Source organism: Gymnoscopelus microlampas, assembly GCF_963454915.1.
Source record: "Gymnoscopelus microlampas genome assembly, chromosome: 8".
Classification (NCBI taxonomy): Eukaryota; Metazoa; Chordata; class Actinopteri; order Myctophiformes; family Myctophidae; genus Gymnoscopelus; species Gymnoscopelus microlampas.
Window position 1 is genome coordinate 27,755,694 of NC_139945.1, and position 24,185 is coordinate 27,779,878.

General features: G+C 41.0%; 2 protein-coding genes across 3 annotated transcripts in view; both read left to right on the forward strand.

Annotated features, from left to right (window-relative positions):
* Positions 1-24,185, forward strand: part of ilvbl (ilvB (bacterial acetolactate synthase)-like) — a 194,945-nt gene that overhangs the window by 26,416 nt on the left and 144,344 nt on the right. The window lies entirely within an intron of this gene.
* On the forward strand, positions 1,893-24,129 carry fam118b (family with sequence similarity 118 member B). 2 transcript variants are annotated; one of them, XM_084064883.1, is made up of 8 exons: positions 1,893-2,330; positions 3,632-3,712; positions 4,356-4,665; positions 13,220-13,447; positions 17,897-18,025; positions 18,691-18,991; positions 19,881-19,946; positions 20,260-24,129. In XM_084064883.1, exons 2-8 carry the CDS (start codon positions 3,639-3,641, stop codon positions 20,271-20,273), a joined length of 1,122 nt encoding a protein of 373 aa, XP_083921009.1. In that variant the 5' UTR covers positions 1,893-2,330; positions 3,632-3,638; the 3' UTR covers positions 20,274-24,129. The 2 variants fall into 2 exon arrangements, with proteins under 2 accessions (XP_083921009.1, XP_083921010.1); XM_084064884.1 differs by having other exon boundaries at positions 4,413-4,665.

The window sequence follows — 24,185 nt, forward strand, 5'->3', positions numbered from 1 at the left end:
CTTTCATAGCACTCAGTATGTCCGAATTTATCCATGGCTCCGAGCGGGCTTTAACCATGATGGTTCTCATGGGAGACACGCTATTAAATATTGCTGGGAATTTGGTTTAGAAGCCGAGCCACGCCTCTTCAACCAGTATAATCCTGTGTTCATTGGACCAGTCCAGCTTCTCCAGTTTGTGATTAAAGGCCTCACTATAGTATGTTTTTAGGGATCTAGATGACTGTTTTGTGACAGCCGGCCTTAGGTTTTTGAATTGTACGGGTGCAGAAGATGATATAGGGATCACTTAGGCATAGTTTACTGAGGTTACGTTTAGGAATAAGGTTAGGTTTTGGCACCGTTTTACTGAGACTACGTAAAGGAATAAGGTTAGGTAGGCAAAGTTTTACTGAGGTTACGTTTTAGGCATAAGGTTAGGTTTAGGCATAGTTTATTGAGGTTACGTTTAGGAATAAGGTTAGGTTTAGGCATAGTTTTACTGAGGTTACGTTTAGGAATAAGGTTAGGTTTAGGCATAGTTTTACTGAGGTTATGTTTAGGAATAAGGCCTGACAAAAGTGAGAGTGAGTGAAGTGAGAGTGAGTGAACATGCCATGGTTTCATGGTGTGTCTGTCTGTCTGTCTGTATGTGACTGTGTCACTGTCTGCGAATGTGGAGGCACGCACAATTGACGAGAGAGGGAGAGGGAGGGAGAGACTGAGAGAGAGAGATGTTTCTGGCTCCCCTCTGCTCCTATTTTTGTCAGAATCGTTCATTAATAATACTAGCGTTGTTCTATTGCTATCTTGATTATTAAAGTATTATTGCAGTATTTGATGTGAAAACAGTAGCCCTTATGCTGCCACTTAATGTGGCCCGCAGGTTAATATCAGATTACTGATATATTATTGATTTCAGCTGTTACAATTCCAAACATGCAAACATGACCCACTTTAATTACTTCAGTCTATTAGTGCTTAATGACTAGTATTACAATTCTATTGTCTTTTTTTATGTCCAATGTATTTGTTTTTAAGTTCATAAAGTTAACTAAAGATTGAAACTAAATGCATTTGAAATTAAATACAATTGTACTTTTCAGGATTCCAATTAAAAAATAGCAAAAACAAATTCAGGATTCCAATTAAAAAATAGCCCACCTACAGTACAAGCTCAAAACGCGTCACACTGCGACGCGTTTTGAGCTCGTATCGACTATTTTTGCTACTTTTGTGTGACATAGAATGGCGAAGTACAGCATTAATTTACGAAGAAAATTAAAATACGGAGATAAGAGGTTACAGTATGTGCAATGTGGCCCTCTGGAGTGAGTGTGGAAATATAGTGGCCCTCTGCATCATCAAAGTTGCCCACCCCTGCTCTAGAATGTGTTTTAGAGGATAATATTAAAAATCACTCAAGTTCAAATCCCCTAGAGTTTCTCTTAGAGGTACAATTACCATTATTTGATAGTCAATGAATTGTATCCTCACCTCATTACTTAAACGTGAATATCTCTGTATGATTGCATAGACTGACCACATCCCCCAACCGGGGGGTTTGGGGGCCCTCCCCCCCGAATGTTTTTAACTATACTACTAGATGTAATTTCCTGTGTTCTGGTGAATTTTGGGAGTTTGATACCAAATCCAGGAGAAATCCAGGAGTCCAGAAGGAGATGTGGTAGAAATCCAGGAGACTCCTGCAGCCAGTATCCAGGAGGGTTGGCACTTGAATACTTTGGCACTTGGCAGCCCTGAATACCAGCCAGGAGGTGGCCCCGGCCGGGGCGACTGTGTTTTGGGGCGAGAGTTTTGGTATTCATGTGAGCCCATGTCCCAAGTTGTCACACGCACGCACACACGCGCGCACACGGCACACAGACACTCTGACACACACATGCGACAGACAGTAACCGGCGGTGACTTAAACCCAGTTTCCACACGCAGCAGGCAGCGTGAGTGGACTTTAGTGGACTGTAGCCTACTGTCTGTCTGTGTGTACACAGAAGAACATCTCTGCTGGAATAGATCTGATAACATCATAATAACCGTCCGTTAAGGCGTCTCTGCACACTGTGTGTCTGCGTGGCTTCACGGTCAGAAGAATGTCCAGTAACACGGGCTTTTAACCAGAGAAACACGGACACAAAGATGAGCTCCACTCGCTGGGGATGCAGTAATGTTAATGCTAACGGTAGCTTCTCCTCGGGTTAACGTTATATACTTTAATTTCATAACTTCACTTAGTTACTCTAGTTGTTTTAAGACTACCTAACAGTCAGGTTAGTTAACCAGACGTCCAGTTTGTCTCCTACATTGTATTGAAAGACAGAAACTACCACTGGGTGAGTATTAGCACGACGTGTACTTGAAATGGCAGCTGTTAGACTTAGCAGTGGTGGGAAAAATACTCAATTTTGTTTCTACTAAGTAAAAGTCTCAATATTTCAATGTAGAAATACAAGTAAAAAAAAAAAAAATATATATATATTGGTATGGCAAAATGTAAAAGTGCCAAAACAAAAGTAGAACGTACTCATTATGCAGATGTCTCATTTCACAAGTTTTCAAAGGAATAAAATGTGTACAAATATTTTGAAAATAGCAGATCTGCAAGCTCCCACTGCTTTGCATGGAGACGCATTGTGAGCTTGTAGATCTGCTATTTTAAAAACACTGAAACGTATTATAGGGCTGAAGTAGTTACTGCATGTTTCGTAATTATAATCAAAATCTACAAAGTAACTGGTAACTAAAGTCTTCAAATAATTGGAATAAAAGTACAATATTTGCTTCTGAGATGTAGTGGAGTAGAAGTAAAAGTACTGAGAACTGGAAATACCCCAGTAAAGTAAAAAAAAAAAAACCCAAAATTGTACTTAAGTAGAGTATTTGAGTACATGTACTTAGTTACTTTGGCTGTTAGCACTGTTTACCTACTATTAGTGCATGAACAATGTGGAATGTTTCATTGAGCTCCTTTGGAAATGGTCACTTTATTAACAAGAAGACAATAGTTTGTTTAACAAACAAATTTAAAAATGTTATAAACGTGTAACTAACATATTATCCTCGGTGAATCTATTGTGTCTAGCTGATAGACTGTAGGGGAAGCCAGAATCAAAACAAACCTTGTTGATCTGCTATTTTCAGTGAAGGCTTTCCCCACACTAACAGAAAACAGAAAAAAACACAAATATTGAGCCCAGGGGTACTCCGGTTACCCATATGGGGTTTAAAGTCGTTAAAGTAGTAAGTTTAGGTTTCTGCTAAATGACTGTAAGGTTTCATCATGAGTCATGACTCACGTGAAGGAAAAGGAGTGTTGCGGACACATACATTCCCGGATTGCAAAAGTGTTATGACGGGATGTTAGGCCATGTGGAGTTCCTTCCTTGACTTCTGTCTATTGTTATAATGCACACATTATCGTCAGTGACAAAACAGCAGCATAAATGCATGCCAATGCATTCGATGAGATGCTTCCTCCTCCCTTAGCCATATTGTTTTTTGTTCAAAGTGTTTAATCTGGTCTCTTAAACATATATATTTTTTCTCATCATATTTCCCCCCTGCATTGTTTTAATGCATGTTTATTAGGACATGTTCATTTGACATTAAATGTTGTGGGATATTTATTTTCCAGGAGCTGAATGGCCACTGTGAAAATTGAGAAGCGACCAGCAGTTGATTCTCAGGATGCGGACTCAAATGCCAAAAAGCCCAGGTAAGCCCACTTGATTGTTTAGAAGCCAACTACACACATAGGCTGTATGTTGTATGATTCTCTTTTATCTTTTAAACTAATGCTTAAAATCATAATGTTTTGTTGAGTCTAAATATCACTAGTCCTACATCTTCACTAGCTCTTGTCCATAGCGTTAGAAGGAGTTCTCCTTAATGCTAAGGGACTTTCGAGCCTTTGCGCACGCACCAATGGCTGCGCAGCTTCTTGTCTGTAGTAAGAAATAAAAAATACACTTTTGCTACTCACCAAAACAAAGACGGTTTTATGGAGTTGAAAGCCTGCTCTACTTAGTGGGAACACTCTGAGCATATTTTAGACGTGAGGTGGGGGGCTCAGAGTGTTCTCACTAAGTAGAGTAGGCTTTCAACTCCATAAAACCGTCTTTGTTTTGGTGAGTAGCGAAACAGACGAGAGGCTGCGCAGCCTGCACTACCGCGGGAGCGAGGGGAAAGGATCGAAAGTACCATAGCGTTAAGGAGAACTCCTTCTAGCGCTATGGACCAGAGCTACATCTTCACCAACTCAACAAAAGTGGGATGATAGTTTTTTTTTTGCGCACACTCTCATTGCATCGTAGCATGCTTGAAAAATGCCTTGTTTAACTTTATGCCGTTTGGGGAAGGGTTTGGGAAGCACCATCAATGGAACCATCATCACTGAATCTCTGCCTGCCCCAAAGGAAATTGCTGCCCAGCCTGAAGACAAAGCGGGCCCCCGAGCTGGTCCTAGTGATCGGCACGGGGGTGAGCTCGGCTGTGGCCCCACAGGTCCCTGCCCTCCGCTCCTGGAAGGGCCTGATCCAGGCCCTGCTAGACGCAGCCAATGACTTTGACCTGCTTGAGGAAGAGGAGAGCAGACGCTTCCAGAAACACCTTCAGGAGGACAAGAACTTGGTGCATGTGGCCCATGACCTTATACAGAAGCTCTCGCCGGTAAGACTGCCTTTATCTTTTGTTAAGACCCTATAAACAGGAAATGCCTTGTTTGGGCATTTCCTGCTGAGAGCAGTTTTTCTGGGAGGCGATAATCACCTCACCTGAGTACACGCTCAGGTGAGTTTCAGTGATGTCATCAGAATCACTGATGGCAGAAGACTGGTGTAGTTAGGAATTATGCCATGGTACACCGAAGGTATACCAGTCTTCTGATGCTATACCCTAGAGTGTACCGCCACCTTTAGGCCAGTGTGTCATGCTATAGACCCCTTAACAGACGATGTCACACTGATAAGGACCAGTATGTGTGCAGGCCGGCACCAAATGAAACCCGTTCTGTCATGTCTCGCTAGGACGCACCTCACTAGCCAACACACAAAAGGAGGTTGAATGAACTGAAACCAGCGCACCCCGAAACAATATGTTGGGAATTGATTGCATGAAACAATCACCTGTGCGTCCAGTCTCAATGTTGGTAAACAAATAATTGGTCTATACCCTACAGTGCATCGCCATCCTCTGGCTAAAATAATGATTCCACAGCTTTGCAAAAAAAAAGTTAGTTTTCATGACTTTGAAACCAATTTTTATATATTTAACTTTAAAAAAAAAAATCATTCTAATTTCTCTGGGTGGTTTATAACATATTATTCTGTGGTCTGACAAAATGTGAATACATAATACTGCTTATATGCCTACTTCCTGTTTATAGGCCTACTTCCTGTTTCCAGGGTCTTTACTTTCACCTTTACCTACTGCTGCTGAACACGCTCAGACACACATGGACTGAAGCTTACAGTACCAGCTTGTTGTAGTTGCCACAGCCAGGCCAGGGACACGTTGTTCTAACGTTCATTGGATGAGAGAAGATATCTTGACTCTTATCTCATTAAACAAATTGGCCATTGCTCATGCCTGATAAAAGGCTTGTTTAAGGTTGCTGATTAATATCTGTTTTATTCAGGATATAAATTGCTTAGCTTTTTCCTTTGCAGCAGAGCACCACTTCCCATTTAATCACGCGCATATCTATTTATGGTCATTTCCTGGTCAATGCAAAGAGATGTCCCTAGCATCATCATGGCCCTAAAGCTTAGTGGGTGTCCAAGTACCACACACACACACAAAGCCTTTGGCTTAAAGGAATAGTTCAACTAAGAATTAAAATGACGTCATTATCTACTCGTGCCAGTTGAAACAACCACTGATGATTTTCCAGCAAAACGATATAGCAGTTTTCTTCAAAACCACTGAGGTCAATGGTTACCAGGCCTATTAGAGATCCATAGTACCATTTCAATCTATAGAGTACCATGATTTTATCTTTGTATTATTAAAAGGGTAAGATAATTCTATACTACATTATGATTTCTACATTACAATTCTAAAATAAGTTAGCCAACATAATGGCACAATTCAGGTTGTTAAAATGTCACCCATACCCAAACATGTTCGGATTTTGTCAACTACATCCAATTATTTTACAAACGCAACATGTGTTCATGTAATTTGGGACATTTTCAAAATGAGACTTGAAAATACGAATGTCTCACATTGCCCAGAAAATTACCCAAAGTAAATGTAAACAATAGCTAGTCTACTCTGTATCGTGCATCATTTTAAGCAGGAGAAGGCAGGTACAGGCAGCAGTAGGAGAGAGAGACCGGTGGAGCTGCAGGGGTGTAGGCAGTTATCATTTCCTCTTAGCCTGGCTCCTCATGTGGGAGCGTAGCCCTATCCCCGAGGCACACAGTCTCCCACAGATATTGCAGTGAATTCTGTCCTGTGTTGTCCACGTTTCCTGCCGGTCTCTCTTGTCTTGGATGGATGGATGCCGCTCTTGCCCGTTCAAAGGCCTGATTGATTGATGTGATTGATTGATGTGCTTTATTTAGTAAGACATGAGAAACAGTACATGGAAGTACAATTCACAATACAAGGTCAACTAAATTGGATAACTCGTAAAGCACTAAGCTTGTTTAAGATGAGATCCCACGCACACAAATCATGATGACATATAAGAGACAGACAGATATACACTGCTATACAGAACGTCATACAGTTAAGACTTTGACAGGGGCCAGTTTGGAATTGCAGCCTCCTGAAGGTGTTTCTTTAGGGCAGTTTTGGAAGTGAGTAGGGTTTTATACTCCTTTACTCCTCTTGGTAGGGCATTCCACATTTTTGTTGCAGCCTCACTGCCTTGGCTAACCTGTGGGGAGCTTTTTTTCCTCCCAGGTTGCTGCATCAATGTTGAAGCTCCCGAGGGGAAAAAAAGACTGTATCAAGTACGTTCTTTACAGGTGCGGTTTTACCAATTCCAGAGGGTTTATGTGGTACCGGATATACCACTTAAACAGATAAATTAAAATCTCTGCGATACGATTATTGTGAGCGTTTTTTTATCACGATAAACGTTAATAACGATGATCGTCCCATCCCTACTCCCGAGGTTAGCCTTCAGCATGTCTCTTAAAGCAGAGAAGGGGTCTTCCTCCCAGGCCACAGGCTGTCCCTCCTTCAGTTGCCCTGTAGAGCAGCATCCTTGGTATGCGGCTATTAGGCATATTTCGGACAACATGACCTGCCCACCGGAGCTGGGCCTTGATTGGTCAGGCTTTCAACACTGGGTAGACCACACCAGTGGTGTAAAGTAACTAAGTACATGTATTCAAGTACTGTACTTAAGTACAATGTTGAGGCATTTGTACTTTACTTGAGTATTTCCAATTACCAATACTTTGACTTCTACTCCACTACATCTCGGATCCAAATATTGTACTTTTACTCCACTACAATTATTTGAAAAATGTAGTTACTAGTTACTTTGTAGATTTTGATTATTATTACAAAACACCCATTAACCACTTCAGCCCTTTGGCCATTTGAAAATAGCAGATCTACAAGCTCACAATGCGTCGCATCGCGACACATTGTGAGCTTGTAGATCGGCTATTTTCAAAAGATTTTTATATTTGAAAACTTGTGAAATGGGAAATTCTGCATAATGAGTACTTTCTACTTTTGGTACTTTAAGTACATTTTGATACCAATACTTTTGTACTTTTATTCAAGTACATTTTGAATTCCGGACTTTTACTTGTAACGAGAGTATTTCTAAGTTGCAGTATTGATACTTTTGCTTAAGTAAAACATTTGAGTACTTTTTTCCACCACTGCTACCCAGGCCCTGAGTCAACTAAACGGGCCAGTAGAATCACCTTTATTGGCCACAGGATGAAGAAGAGAAAGGTGGACGTGTGCCTCTGCACCCTGTTTGGTCATTGCGTAACTAAAGAAGCACCAGGTGGGACGGCAAGGGTGACGTCTAGCTAGCTAGCTGTGTGGATAATGACTTCCTTCCTGTGTGGAAATAAAGTGCTTCTACCGTTCAGCCAATTTAGAGTAATCTCAGCAGGGCATTTTCCCTGAGCTAAGATCACCTGGGTCACTCACCAGTCACCACAGACCCTGCTACGCTCCACTGCTATTCATTGCAGCCTGTCTTTTCCTCTTGAGTTTCTCTTCTCTCTCTCTCTGCCTCTCTCTTACTCCACAAGCAGTAGATGGTGCACACCAGTGGTGGAAAAGGTACTAAAATGTTTTAAAGTATCAATACTGCAGTGTAGAAATACTCTGTTACAAGTAAAAGTAAGGTATTCAAAATGAGTGAAAATGAGTAAAAGTACAAAAGTATTGGTATCAAAATGTACTTAAAGTACCAAAAATAGACACTACTCATTATGCAGAATGTCCCATTTCACAAGTTTTCAAAATGTATCAAAATCTTTTGAAAATAGTAGATCTACAAGCTCACAATGTGTCGCATCGCGACGCATTGTGAGCTTGTAGATCTGCTATTTTCAAATGGCAGAAATGTATATAGGGCTGAAGTGGTTAATGTATTTTTGGTGATAACAATCTAAATCTGCAAAGTAACTAGTAACTAAAGCTGTCCAATAATGGTGGTGGAGTAAAAGTACAATATTTGCCTCTGAGATGTAGTGGAGTAGAAGTAAAAGTATTGGAAATTGGAGACACTCAAGTAAAGTACAAATACCTCACAATTGTACTTAAGTACAGTAGTTGAGTAAATGTACTTAGTTACTTTCCACTGCTTAGGATCAACATTGTAAAAAAAGGGATTTATCATCCTTGTAGACACACACACACACACACACACACACACACACACACACACACACACACACACACACACACACACACACACAGAGCCCATAATCACATTGCAGCCACTTTCAAGCAGCCTGCCAGCGCAGCCTCCCTGAAGACAATGGGCTCACGTTGCGTCTCAGTCTGGTGTCACTTAGCAGAGGGCTAATTGCCACTGTGTCAAGCCCGGTTAGAACCAAACTGAAATGGCATCACAACCTTGCTTCGGTCACATGACTTTTAGGCCAACAGTACCTGACCTAGATACTGTGTCTGTGAAATGACTAGTTCATTATTGAAGCCTGTGACTAAGACCCTGATTATAGACTGGACTGCTGCTTAATCCATTAAGGCCAGGAACGCATCTCTGTCATTTTATTTCTTTGGCTATTTTAGAAAAATCTTTGTGGAAACCTTTGAATATATCTCTGCTGTCCGGCAGAAACCAGCTAACTCCAAAATGTTCATTTTTCAAGAAATGAAAAAATGAGTTAGGAGGTTTTGTTCATCATTGATAAGAACAGCTGAATGGACCTCCAAGCTCACAATGATAGTCAGCAAACCAGCTAACTGATTGATTGATCGATTGAATATTTTATTAGGCAAAAAATGTAAAACAGCACAGATACATTTAAAATACTTTGTCTAACAGGTCCGTTCATGAAAGTCCTTGCGGACTTGTTTCCAATGAGGGCCTTGGTATTCAATTCATAGACATATATAGTGGCACCACAGTTCGAATATCAATACCAAAAAAATAACGCTATGTACAACAACAACAAAAAGGGGGGGGGGGGGAATAATATGTACAAGAACGGGGGGGGGGGGGGGGGGGGTTGGCTAACGGGAAAATGGTACTACCTCCTCTTTTGGCCTCCTGAAAGGTGATTTTTTTAAGGCTCTTTTAAATGAGCACAGCGAACTGCATTTTTTGAGGGATGGGGTTAGACTATTCCAATCCTGGGTGGCAGTGCACTCCGGTGGAGTTAGCTGGTTTAGCAGAAGGTTTGAGGATCCAATGGAGTTAGCTGGTTTTGTCAGAAGCGCTTTTTAATACTATTCATTGGTTCAATATTTTGTTTACCAACACACAGACGTAAAGGGTGTTCAATGGCCCTGATCTATGGATAAAAATGCAAAAGCGTCAACATGGAGTTAGCTGGTTTCTGCCGGACAGCAACGAATGCAGTATATTTTTTAAAGCAAACATTTGTAATTTTTTTTGTTCCACGGACCCCCAGATGCAAAGATTTGAGTTACAAATGTTCGCTTTAAAAAGTATATATTCAAAGTATTTTCCACGATTAAAAAATATATAGCAGATCTACAAACTCATAGCGCGGCACATATGAGCTTGAATATCTGCTATTTTGAATAGCCAAAGAAATCTAAAAATGACACAGATCAGATGCGTTCCCGGTCTTAATGGGTTAAGACAGCCCTGTATACCGAGAGCTCCAAGGAATAAAGCATACTGATCTGGGACCTCTGATCAGGTTCCACTTCATGTCATGTTCCATGCAGTGTACAGTTTTGGACTCAAAACAGACCTCAGATCAATATTCTAGGACAGTGGCTCTCAACCTTTTCAGGCCACGACCCCCCAAAACAATCATATTCGAACTGGGGACCCCCACCCTGACAAGCACTTGGAATTGTCGGAGTTGAGGCATTACATTTTGTTTGACTCAGTTCCTACAGATACAAAAATTGTGAAAATAGCAGAGCTAGAAGCCCACTTGTAGATAGGCTATTTTCACAATTTTTGCCTCTTTCCTATTTTATTTGACAATTTGGCCAATGTTTGACCCGTTTTTACAGTATAGGTTGTTGACCTTTGATGCATTAATGGTCTTTAAAAAAAACATATTAAAAAGGTCTTAAAAGTCCTTAAATTGTCACTTTACTGTCATCTGGAGACCCCCTCAAAATCACGTGGGGACCCCCCTGGGGGTCCCGACCCACATGTTGAGAACTACTGTTCTAGGATACCTGATGCAACGGGAGCCTGAATCATGAATACCTGATTGACATGGAGCGTGAGTCATGTGGTATGATTATGCAGAAAAAAAGTCTACTCACTCACAGAGACGGAGACAATCCCGTTGTGACTCGTACCATCTTGGTCAATTTAAAAGATTTAGAGATGGCTTACACAACGTTATTCAGGCCTAATAACACTTCTGCCAAAGCAAATAATACAGTTTAAACCACATTTTAAGGGGAGGCCCAGGGTCACTAGCTCATTCTTCAAGCAAGGTGATTTTATCTCTTTCAATAATGTTGAAAATGTGTCAAACCTTTCTTTAAAATATCTACCAATACTGATCCACATAAATAAAGTTATTTGTGATTATATAGTCTGTAATCTGCCATTCATAGTTACTGTACTATCGAATACAACTGTTGTGGAATTCAACGGTCAATCAGTGATAGGAAATAAAGGGGACAGAGTCGGTACTTGGAAGATGGTGGGGTTGGTGCTTTAACCAATTTAGACCTGAGGCCGATTCTAAAAAAGCCTTCTAAATCCTGACCTAAGTTTTCTGAAAAACTTCAAATATTTATTAAATCATTACAACAAATGTATGTTGCTATATACGGTACATAGCAACAAGAACCCCAAAAGGGGTTCCTGCCCTGAAAGGTATAGTTACAAATAGGGGTTCCCGCCCAAAATGGGTTCATACATTAGCGGACAAGGGAGATGTACATTGAGTACGGACAGGCCTGTGGTACAATCGTTCTGCCCGGAGCACAAGGAATCAGACCATGGTTATACTGTCATGTTACAAGGACAAGCTGTGCCATAAACAATAGCTATCAGGCCTAGGAGAGACATCTTGGCTCTCCGTCATGTAAAATATAATGTACTGTATCATATTGCACCAAGATGAATGACATAAGATGAACAACATAATGTACTGACTAAGGTTACATACAATCAATCATGATAACATAAATATGATTTCGTCCACACAACCCAAGTAGTTTTGAACAGCCTTGTGCTAACAATAATTCTGCTAAAATGTGTGTAGTTCAAAACATTTTCACACTACATTTCGGGCCTCGTGTTGGCTGTCAGGCATCGCCTTATTCATTTGCATCTCGCTATATTTAGTTAGTTGTTGGCTTCATTGTACTCTAGAGTCTAGACCAGTAATTCTCAAGCTTTTATTTCAAGGACACCCAGATTTGATCTCTGGGACCCCAATTCACACTGTGTAATCCTCAGTGTTAATTTAACACTCTGAGCTACAGACCCATAAGGGTCCACATATCCTAACTATAAATAATTTAGTCGGGGACCCCTTGGAACCCCCTCGAGGACCCCTGGGAGTCCCTGGACCCCACCACTGCTCTAGACATTCTTGTGTGATTGGTTACCTATCATTTGAAAACTTTAGTTACTGGATACTTTGTAGATTTTGATTATCTCACACCTCAATCAGAGAGCGTCCCCTTTTGAAACCCCAATGGTTCTATTCAGCCCCCCGCCCACAGGAGTGGCCCAATTCTCTCACAACTTGTTACAAAAATCGCTCATGCAAAAGTATATAATCTCCTACATTTCATTTTGCACCTACACATGTGGCTCCTTCTCTAATAATCAAAAAGTGCTACATGCATTAAACACTTCAGCCCTATACATTTCGGCCATTTGAAAAAAGCCAATCTTCTATTTTCAAAAGATTTTTAGACATTTTATATGTTTGACATTGACAACTTGTGAAATGGGACATCCTGCACAATGAATAAGTACATTTTGATACTAATACTTTTGTACTTTTACTCAAGTAAATTAAAATTAAATTCCGGACTTTCACTTGTAACAGAGTATTTCTACATTGCAGTATTGATACTTTTACTTTTAAGTAAAAAATGGGGGTACTTTTTGCACCACTGGACAATAGGTACAACAAGTATTGCATAACTGGAGGGGCATGCATTGAGTGATTGATTGATTGAATATTTTATTAGGCAGAAAAGTAAAAACAGCACAAGTACAGTTAATAATATTTTGACTAAAAGGTCCGTCCAAAAAAGTCCTTGCAGTCTTGTTTCCATTGAGGTCCTTGGTATTCAATTCATAAACATATATAGTAGCACCAAACAGTTCAATATCAACACAAAAAAACAGAAAAAAATAACACTACAGTATTATGTGCATTCGTAACGGTCATCACCATCGTTCCCAACGGGCATCGCCTAATATCTAAAATAGATGAAAATGCATTGTGTGTGTGTGTGTGTGTGTGTGTGTGTGTGTGTGTGTGTGTGTGTGTGTGTGTGTGTGTGTGTGTGTGTGTGTGTGTGTGTGTGTGTGTGTGTGTGTGTGTGTGTGTGTGTGTGTGTGTGTGTGTGTGTTTTCCCACAGAGGACAGGCAACGTGCGGTCCACATTTTTCAAGGACTGTCTGTACGAGGTGTTTGACGACCTGGAGTGTAAGATGGAGCACGCAGGAAAACACCTGCTGAGCTCGGTGCTTCAGCTGATGGAGAGCGGCGCGCTGGTCCTCACCACCAACTTCGACAACCTGCTGGAGATCTACGCGGCACACCAGGAGACAAAGCTGGAGTCTCTGGACCTCACAGACGAGAAGAAGGTAAGAGGTTCCATTCAACCTCTTCTGAGGTATATATCATGTCATGTAGTAATGGAGGGGGTAACAACAAAACGTCCACGCTGCATTGTAGATTTTTACCGTTTTCTAACTTTGATGGGTAGGGCTGCCACGACTACAAATCTAAGCTGACGATTAATGGTAAATGGTGCATTTATATAGCGCTATTATCCACAGCGCTTTACAGAGGTTGTGCATTGCATTCACCCACTCACACACACATTCATACACCGACGGCGGAGGAAACCATGCAAGGCACCAACCTGCTCATCGGGAGCAATTAGGGGTTCTTGCTCAAGGACACTTCGACACTAACTCTGGGGGAGCCCGGGATCGAACTGGGAACCTTGCGGTTCCCATCCAGCCGCTCTACCGGCCACTCTACCCCTGAACCACTGCCGCCCCAATTGTCACTTAATTATTGCGATTAACGATTTAATTGTGTTTTTGGCATTGAATATTGGAACATATGAATACAATAAATATCTTAATGCTTTTTAGGCTTTGTAATGAAAAATAACTTAAATATACAAAGAAATTATTGACATATGTAATAATGTTATACATGTAAAAAAAGCTGAAATAGCTGATCTACAATCAATCGTTCAATCAATCAAAGTTTATTTATATAGCGCGTTTCATACATCAAGTGCAGTTCAATGTGCTTCACAGAATAGGTTTAAAAACCTGGAGGATAACAACAAAATAGAAAAAAAAAACATTTAGAAACTAGAAAATGTGCTCCTCGGAGCACAGGTCTCCGCCAGGTCAGGTAGGTTATTGTGGCCTCCTGGTGGTAATAGGCCAAAGTGAAAAGGGTGGCATTTCTTCTTAGGCCTTGCACGGCAATCGGACACTGCATTCATGTTTTGAGGCATTTTGTTTAAAAAAAATGTTTTGCCAAATTAGACCTCCTGGTGGCGCTATAACAAGCCAATGTTAAAAGGGTGGCATTTGTTACTCAACGTAGTGCGAATGTGCGTGCAAAGTTTCACCACAAACGGACGCTGCTTTGCAACATTTTGTTCAAAACGGGCCACTCCTGCAAACTGTCAATGTCAATCTTAGCCAATGAGGATGGAATATGAAAAATCTAACAGATCCGTCTTGATAAGGATAAGGATAACATGACTTGATCACATGACTATGAAGAGCATGTGTACCGATTTGCGTGAAATTTGGATAAAATCTGAAGGAGTAATATCCAAAAATGTGTTTTTTTCCCTGGCCTCTAGAGAGTGTGCATACAAAGTTGTACACAGATCGGTGCAGTTATAGGTAAAATCCCGAATCGGCCTGTTATAGCGCCACCATGAGGCTGATTTGAAAATGTTCATGTGGCATTTCTTCCTCTGCTTCGTGAGAATGTGCGTGCAAAATGTCACGGAAATTGCATGCTGTGTTCATGATTTGAGGCATTTTGTTCAAAGCAGAGCACTCCTGCAAACTTTGGAAGCCATTTTTAGCCAATCAGGATGGAATATGAAAAATCTGAAAAACCCGTTTTGTTTAATGACTATAGAGATACTGTGTACAGATTTGCGTGACGTTTGGACAAAATCTGTAGGAGTACTGTCAAAAAATGTGTTTTGCTAAAAGTGGCCTCCTGGTGGCGCTATAATAGGCCCATGTGAAAAATTTGGGGCAGAGGTTCTGAATTGGCATCCAGGAAGTGTGTGTGCACAGTTTCACTGCGATCAAGCCATCGGTGCCAGAGTTTAGCTGGTCACAGACGGACGGACGGACGGACGGACGGAGGGTAAAACATACCGCCATGCCTTTCGGCCTGGCGGAGACAATAATAAGAAAAGGAAAAACAAAAACGACAACAAAAAAAGTATATAATATAGAAAGCTAGTAATGCAGAAACCTAGGTAAAAGCAATACTAAAAAGGTGTGTCTTAAGATTTCTTTTTAAAATGTCAACTGATTCAGTGACCCGCAAGCTTGTAGATCTGCTATTTCTGCTTTTTTTATATATTTGAAAATGTGTGAACATTTTTCAACATGGAAACGATAATAACGATTATGCAAAACGGTTATGCAAAAATAATTGTGATTATCTCAAATAATTCGACGATTATGTAATAATTGTGACAGGCCTATTGATGGGGTGATAGTGTTGTTGAAGTTTCTTGTTGCTGCCACCTGTCTGGCATGGTGTCGTGCCCCTTTGTAACCCTTGGTAACCAGCGTTCCAACAAACATTCCATGGCAGACCTCTGCTACGCTTTTGCCAGAGGAGAGTTTGGTGTCAGTGTCATGCCATGTTATCTTTCAACTTAGTTCTTCCCCTCTGAGTCTCTGGAGAGGAAATGCAGGTACTTTGACCTGAAAGACTCCTTTGTCTCTGACAGGTGGACCCAGTTTGCTCCAAGGTCAAAGGTCGGGCCAACACTCAGCTGCTGTTAAATTGATTGAATAATATTTGCTTTAGGTTAAAAGCAGGGCTAAAAAATAAGTATGGCATTCCCCTTAATGATTATGTCATTGGATAATATTTGCTTTAGGTTAAAAGCAGGGCTGAAAAAGAAGCATTGTATTCCCCCCTAATGATTATGTTATTGAATAATATTTGCTTTAGGTTTAAAGTCGGGCTGAAAAATAAGCATTGTATTCCCCCCTAATGATTATGTTAATCACATGTTTGTCACATCATCATTCCACCAGCTACTACTTCTTTATGCCTGTCTAATTACACTGTGGGAGTCAACCCAGGGCAAAGCCAGGAAAGGCAAGAAGCGCGTCCACCTACGTTCATGCACTGCGGCACGACAGCTTAGCTAACAACGCTGCAGAGGTCAAGACCCTGATGCTAGACAGAAGGGTATGGAGGGCAGCGATTCAGGAGTCCCGAGTTGGTGTTGGCTAGCAGGGACGTGCACAGATAGACTCTAGGTGGTGCTAGAGCACCTGCCCTTTGCCCTCTTGACCAGAAGTGCCCTTTTGAAAAAAAGAAAAAAAACGTTTGTTTTTTTCAAGTTTACAGCAGGGGTCTTCAACAGGGGGTCCGGGACCCCTAGGGGGTCCTCAGAGTTACTACAGGGGGTCCGCCAAATCATTATGTGATATGATTTTTCTTTTTACCATAACCACTCGAAACCTGGCATCCCTTTTCTGAGGAGAACTTTAGCCAAAAATAGCAGATCTACAAGGCTTGTAGATCGGCTATTTGTGGCAAAGAGATATAGGTGTAGAGGGAAAAAAGAGCAGACCAAGTAAACAAAAAAAAGTATAATTTACTTGAGCACCTGCCCCTCAAAATGTCTGTGCACTCCACTGTTGGCTAGACCGCACTCTCGTATCGCATCTCGTATCGCATCTCGCATCGCATCTCTGAAAGAATGACTCCCACTTGCCAGAAATGTCAACAGCTTGGTCCAGGCTTTCTTTTGAGCAAAAACACACAAAAGCTCTTTTTGAGCTTTCTTTTTGATTATAGCCTTCTCCCTGAAGGCTATAATCAGGGAGACCTCAGCATAACATAAGCTAATTGCTAGATCATGCACGCGTGATCCCAAAACCTATACCGCTTGTGCAAGAACGCGCTGTGATTGGCCAGTAGCCACTTTGAGTGGCAGTTGGGGCAAGCGCTCTCGCCAAAACATGATTTACGATTCTGTGCCTATCAGTACATAACTCGGGACGGCGCTGAGTCGACCCAAGCGAACTTTGCAACGTTAGGCACGGCAACTCGCTCGCTTTGGCTCGCTCGGTGGTAAATAGCAGAAATATAAATAACAGATCTACAAGCTCACAATCGAGATGCATTGTGAGCTTTTAGATCGGCTGTTTTCAAATGGCCAAAATGTATATAGGGCTGAAGTGAGTAATGTATGTTTTGTAATAATAATCAAAATCTACAAAGTAACTCAAGTTTTCAAATCATTGTAGTGGAGTAGAAAGTACAATATTTGCCTCTGAGATGTAGCGGAGTAAAAGTATTGAAATACTTTTGGAGTATTGGAAATACTCCAGTAAAGTAAAAGTACCTCAAAATTGTACTTAAGTACAGTACTTGAGTAAATGTACTTAGGTACTTTACACCATTGCTTGTCGGCATCGCTCGGCAATAGGCGAGCGAGTTTAAATGAGGCTGTAGCTGTTTTGTCAGGGGCCTGTAACTTTGTGCCTCTCAGTCTTGGTATTTATGCTTCGTCTCCATCAGGGCTAATAATCCTCTGCCTGCTGTTTAAATTGAGTTTACTACATGACCCAGCCAGAACAGGATTGGGTGCAATGGACTGTAAACTGTGTGTGTGTGTGTGTGTGTGTGTGTGTGTGTGTGTGTGTGTGTGTGTGTGTGTGTGTGTGTGTGTGTGTGTGTGTGTGTGTGTGTGTGTGTGTGTGTGTGTGTGTGTGTGTGTGTGTGTGTGTGTGTGTGTGTGTGTGTGTGTGTGTGTGTGTGTGTGTGTGTGTGCGTGTGTGCAGGTGCTGGAGTGGGCTCAAGAGAAGCGCCCGTTGAGTGTTCTCCACATCCACGGTGTTTACACCAACCCCAGTGGCATCGTGCTGCACCCTGCTGGCTATCAGAACGTGCTGAGGAACACAGAGGTCATGGTGAGCGCTTGAGGGCAACCCACCAAAACGAATAAAGCCTGGTTTACAGTGGTGTAAAGTAACTAAGTTCATTTACTGAAGTTCTGTGCTTAAGAACACTTTTGTGTAATTTTTTGCTTTACTGGGGTATTTCCCATTGTCTGTACTTTTACTTCTACTCCACTACATCTCAGAGGCAAATATTGTACTTTTACGTATGATATTATGATATTATGAAACATACATTAAAGGGATATTTCACTTTCAGATAAAATGAAAATAAAAATATATATAAAAATGTATTGGAAAAAAGGAATGAAAAATCACAGCCCCTCACGCATTAAAATGTTCTTCTAATGCGTGAGGGGGCTGTGATTTTTCCGTTAGATTTTTTCATTTATTTTTTATATATTTTTTTAATGTTTATTTTATTTGAAAGTGAAATATCCCTTTAACCACTTTAGCCCTGTTTTATACCTAGGCCATTTGAAAATAGCCGATCTACAAGCTCACAACGCGTTGTGAGCTTGTCAGTGGCAGGCAAAGAGTTAACAGCAACAGTCAAGGACTAAATTTTGGTTTCCTTTTTTCTAAAAGCTACATTGGGCCAATATCAGATCACCATTATTATTGCCACCTTTGGTAACATACTTTCCTTTAATTTAAACATAATTTCTTTCATTCAGCGTGAGATTCAGAAGCTTTACGAGACCAAGTCGTTCGTGTTCCTGGGCTGCGGACGCACCGTGGACGACACCACGTTCCAGGCGCTGTTCCTGGAGGCCGTCAAGCACAAGTCGGACCTGGAGCACTTCATGCTGGTGCGGCGCGAGGACGTGGGCGAGTTCAAGAAGCTGCGCGACAACATGCTGGACAAGGGCATCAAGGTCATCTCCTATGGCGACGAGTACGGCGACCTGCCCGAGTACTTCGAGCGACTGGCCAACGAGATCTGCAACCGAGACGTTGTAGCCGTCAATGGCTGGGGTGAGGAAAAGAAAGAGACGTGTGAATGTATTGGTGGTGACGGGGGGGGTCATGCTGCTTGTACTGGAGAATGTCAAATCTGATGATCTGATGATGAGCTAACTGACCTGGATTAAATTGTGTTAAAAAAGTATTTTCATTATTTAGTTTAAAGGAGAATTCCGGACTAGCCTTTTCCTTACCTTTATATGATTTTATTATGTCTTAGGACGAGTGGTACAGTAGCAGCTAAAAAACCCGAGTGGACTTCCATGCGATAGATGGCATATTTTTTGGGGGGGGGGGTTTATCTGACGTTCATAATGACAGAAACCTTGCCACAGTGGTTTTGTCCGAAATGGACCGCCATAGTGTTTACAAGCGGCTTGGATGAAATCACGGGTGAAATCTCTTGCGAGACTTCCGGAGGAGCGCATCTAACACAAACACCGTGGAGAGTTTTCTGTCATTAGGAAAGTCAGAGATCACAAAAAAAAAAGATAAAGTGATAAAAATATGCGATCTAGAGCATGGATCGTCCGCTCTGGTTTTTAGCTGCGGTGGACTCCTGATGGATTGTTCTTCTGTAAAATTCTTTTTTGGACAAAAAGTGTATTTTAGACATGAGGTGGAGGGCTCAGAGTAGGCTTTCAACTCCATAAAACCGTCTTTGTTTTGGTGAGTAGCTAAAGTGTATTTTTTTATTTTTACTAAAGACGAGAGGCTGCGCAGCCTGTGGCTCGAAAATCGCTCCTTAAAAAAATGAGAATCGATTCTGAATCGTCCAACATGAGAATCGTGATTTGTATTCGAATCGATTTGTCCCTGCAGTCCTACTACAAATGCTTTGCAGATGCAGGACTGTCTGTAACTGTCATTGTTAATGAAGTTTTCTTTTTACACCCCACAGGGTCTCCCTCACAAAACGGGGAGGAGCAGCAGAACGGCTTTAACACACAGAAAAGCCTCCTTCAAGGTTAGGATTGAATGCTTCCGTTTGGTGTGAGCCAAGTGCCTTTTATACCAGAGGGCATCCCCACAATATCAGTATGAATAAAATAAAACACGCTTAGACCTGTTGTTCTCTTCCCTGCATGCTCGTAGAGATAAGAATTTACCTACAGTACAGTATACCCCCCAGGCTTTTCATTATAGAAAGACCCCTTGGAACCCCCTTCATACTGTATGCACACTGACTTTATTGCATGCAGCCGGTCGTTGAGTTTCAGCTGATGATGCTCCTTGTTTCGCACCTTGTTCACAATCCCTTCCTTCTCTCTTTGCCCCAGACCTCCATTGTTGACAGGTACACACACGCTCGTGGATCAGTGTCAGTCATTTCCCCTCACAGCTCCTTCAGTAGAGATTAATCTACTCCTACTACTGCTACTGCTACTCAGGTCTGATTACATTTGCTGGACTTTCAAATCCAGGAAAATGCTTGGACCAGAAGAGACCTTTTACACTGTTGTTGTTACTTCAGTCATTTTGATTTACTGTGTTAAAAGGATCCCTGGCTAATACGCCAAATATAATACATTATAATTGTCCTCTTTAACTCAAATAAAAAATGTAAAACACCTTAAATATTTTATTTATTTTAGAAACTGTTCATCTTTCACTCAATGGGGCAATCAATGCCTGTCGCAAGTTGATGATGTCATTTGCCCATGTGTGGTCTAGCCCTATGGAATTTATGGAATGCATGTGACAATGATAATAATAATAATATAATAGTAATAATATGAGCATCAAATCAATATTTTAAACATGTTTTTTTGCACATGCATTCCACATGGACAAATGACAGCATCGCCCCTATTGAGTGAAAGAACTGTTTCTAAAATAAATAAAATATTTAATTTTACATTTTAGTTATAGAGGACAGTTATAATGTATTAAGGCATATTTGGCTTATTAGCCAGGGATCTTTATAGGTTACAAAGGGAAGAGAAGGGTGTGAATGGGAATGTCAACGTGGCTGGTGCAGCCTGAATGTTTCCAAACCAGCCCTCCCACGTTTTGGAACATGGGTGTTTCAGTGGAAATAACCATCAGTGTGCTATATGTAGTCCTAATAACAACCCAAATGTTGTTATTAAATGAGTGTGGATATTGCAGAGGGTAATGATGTAGAATGACAGATGTTTGGAAAGTTATAAAACACAAGGACTTCTCAGCTCCTACACCCCCCCCCCCCCCCCTCTCTCTCTCACTCTGTACTGTATTCATTTCCAAATACCTAAACCTCTCAAGACCCACCTCTCCAAGACAGCCACTCTACGTGCACACTTTGACATGCTGTGTGCTCAACTGAAAATAGATCGGTCTAGAATGTATGAGTCTCTCTTGATGCTAAACTTGAAACAAGCAAACTTGATTTGCACACAGCTGTGAGGGAAGGGGAACTTGTACCCAGGGTCCCCACGGTCATGAAATTCCTGGAAATATTTTGAAATTAAAAAAAAAAAAATCCAGTACTGGAAAAGGTTTGGAATTGATCAAACTTCATCAAAGGTCCTGGAATTTATCAAGGGTCCTGGAAAAATATTTGGCTATGCATTGTTTTTGGCTATTGATTATTTTTAATACGAAACCTTTTCATAAACATGTATAACATTACACGAAATATGTAACATAAGTAGTTTTTCGCCGAACAGGCTGTGTAACACCCCATCCGCACTGCCAGCGATGCGACGTGACGCGACGCGAGCGGGCGATGAAATCTCATTAAAATACATGTTTTTGAATGAGACCGTCCTGACCTACCGCAAGCGACAACGAACCGTGCAACGACGTCGTCCACCCCTCCTATTTTCGCTCGCAGGCTCTATTTGAGCGAGGTTTCGCGGCTGTGCCCCACCCCCAAACACTTTTTATTGTTTTTTATTTATTTATTTTGCTACACTGCCTATCTTTGGGCATTGTACATAGGAGTAAGAGACACATTATTGCGCTGAATGATTGTTATATAGGCCTGGAAATTAGGCTAAATATTCTGGAAAAGTTTTGGAAAAGTTTTGGAAATTCATTGCTAAAAATGTGTGGGGACCCTGTGTACCAGTCATGGTCAATGGTTCCCTGGTTATGCAAACACACACACACACACACACACACACACACACACACACACACACACACACACACACACACACACACACACACACACACACACACACACACACACACACACACACACACACACACACACACACACACACACACACACACACACACACATGTGCATTGGTCGTCCTCCAATGCAAGTTCAGCAGAGCAATATTGAGCTGATGAGAGAGGCTGTCTGTCTGTCTGTCTGTTGTCTTAGCCACTCCTGGGGCCTCATTCATAAACCTTTTTATTGGATGTATGCTTAAAGTTCATCTTGACCCATTAAGACCGGGAAAAGCATCTGTAATTTCAGATATTAACCAGTATTTTATGCTTTGGCAATTTTTTTAAGGTCATTTCCTGTGATAATACTCTAGGCCTGATTTACAGAAAATACTTACCAAGGACAAAAAAATGTTGAGTAGAGTCATTTTAAGACATGCTATTGTGTCTTTACACACCTTTTGATTTATGAATCTTAAATTATGTTGAATTTGTACACATGGACATGGTTTACCTCTGCCTCTGGAAAAGGACCAATTACAGATGTCCCTGTACGTATATATGAATGTAGCACATGAGTAAAAGTGCTTATTCAGATTGAACCATGGAAAAATAAAAGTCAACTGCACCTACAGTATCTAACCCCAGGGGAAATTAAGAGAGAGCCTAAGTAGAATAACCCGGAGCACAGTGGGCAAGATGTGGCTACGAGACAGCTGGGCAGTGGTGGTACTGTACTTTTTTAGGTATTTGTACTTTACTTGAGTATTTCCAATACTTTTATTTCTACTCCACAACATCTCAGAGGCAAATATTGTACTTTTACTCCACTACAATTATTTGAAAACTTAGTTACTAGTTACTTTTCAGATATTAACTATGATATTATGAAACATACATTAACCACTTTAGCCCTATTTTATACATAGGCTATTTGAAAATAGCCGATCTATAAGCTCACAACGCGTGGGCTTGTAGATCTGCTATTTTCAAACATTTAGGTACCTTTAGTACATTTTTATGCCAATACTTTTGTACTTTTACTCAAGTAAATTTTTCATTCTGGACTTTTTCTTGTAACAGAGCATTTCTATATTGCTGTATTGATACTTTCACTTAAGTAAAGAATTTGAGTATTTTTTCCACCACTGCAGCTGGGATACCCAAACTGTCAGAGTTCTCTGGAAGTGTAGCAGTGAGGAATGCCAGATTTGGTATGGCAGGGTAGGGTTATAGCGCATCAGCACACAAATCTGACAATATATTCTGTGGAAATAAACAAATAGCCACTCATCAGCATGAGCAAAAACGTAATCCCTGTCTCTGAAAACTTGCAATGCAGGAACGGCCGTGTTGAGTTAATGTTTGCAAATTTGACACACAATTTATAGCACGTCTTTAATTGATAACACGCGTTTGTTTTCTGGTGTCTTTAACTGAATAGATGCCATGCTATACCAAAACATCACAAAGGGAGCACACGGCTCTCTGTATTTTGGACCTGGGGTTAGGGCTGTCACGATTACAAAATTGCACAGGGCAGATTTGACAAATAACTGAAATATACAAAGACATTATTGACATATTTGATCATTTTTATAATGTAAAAAAAAGCTGAAATAGCTGATCTACAAGCGTACAACGTGTCACCAATATTTGAAAATGTGTGAAAATCTTTCAACATGGAAATGATGATTATGCAAAAAATAATTGCAATTAGACGATTATGTAATAATTGTGACAGGCCTAGCTGGGGTATGTCCGCTGTCGTGCCTGCAGTACACAACATGACAGACACAAACATTTCCATGTCTTAAGGTTTTATGAAAACGTGCTTGATCATCGGTTTGTGCGTTAAGTAGTTACTGAATATGAAATATTGACCTTAAGACCATCTTATGAGCGAGGCCCCTGTGCTGACCATAATAGCACATTTGTTATACTGTTCTTTGTAAACATTTTGTATTTTTAATACTTGTGTTTTTGTGACATCTGTTTTAGGTATTTATAAGTGCTCTTTTCAAAATAAAGCCTTTGGTATTCCATGTGTCGTTTGGTGATGGCAGAGCAAAGAAATGCAGAGACGAGCTTCAAACCTCAT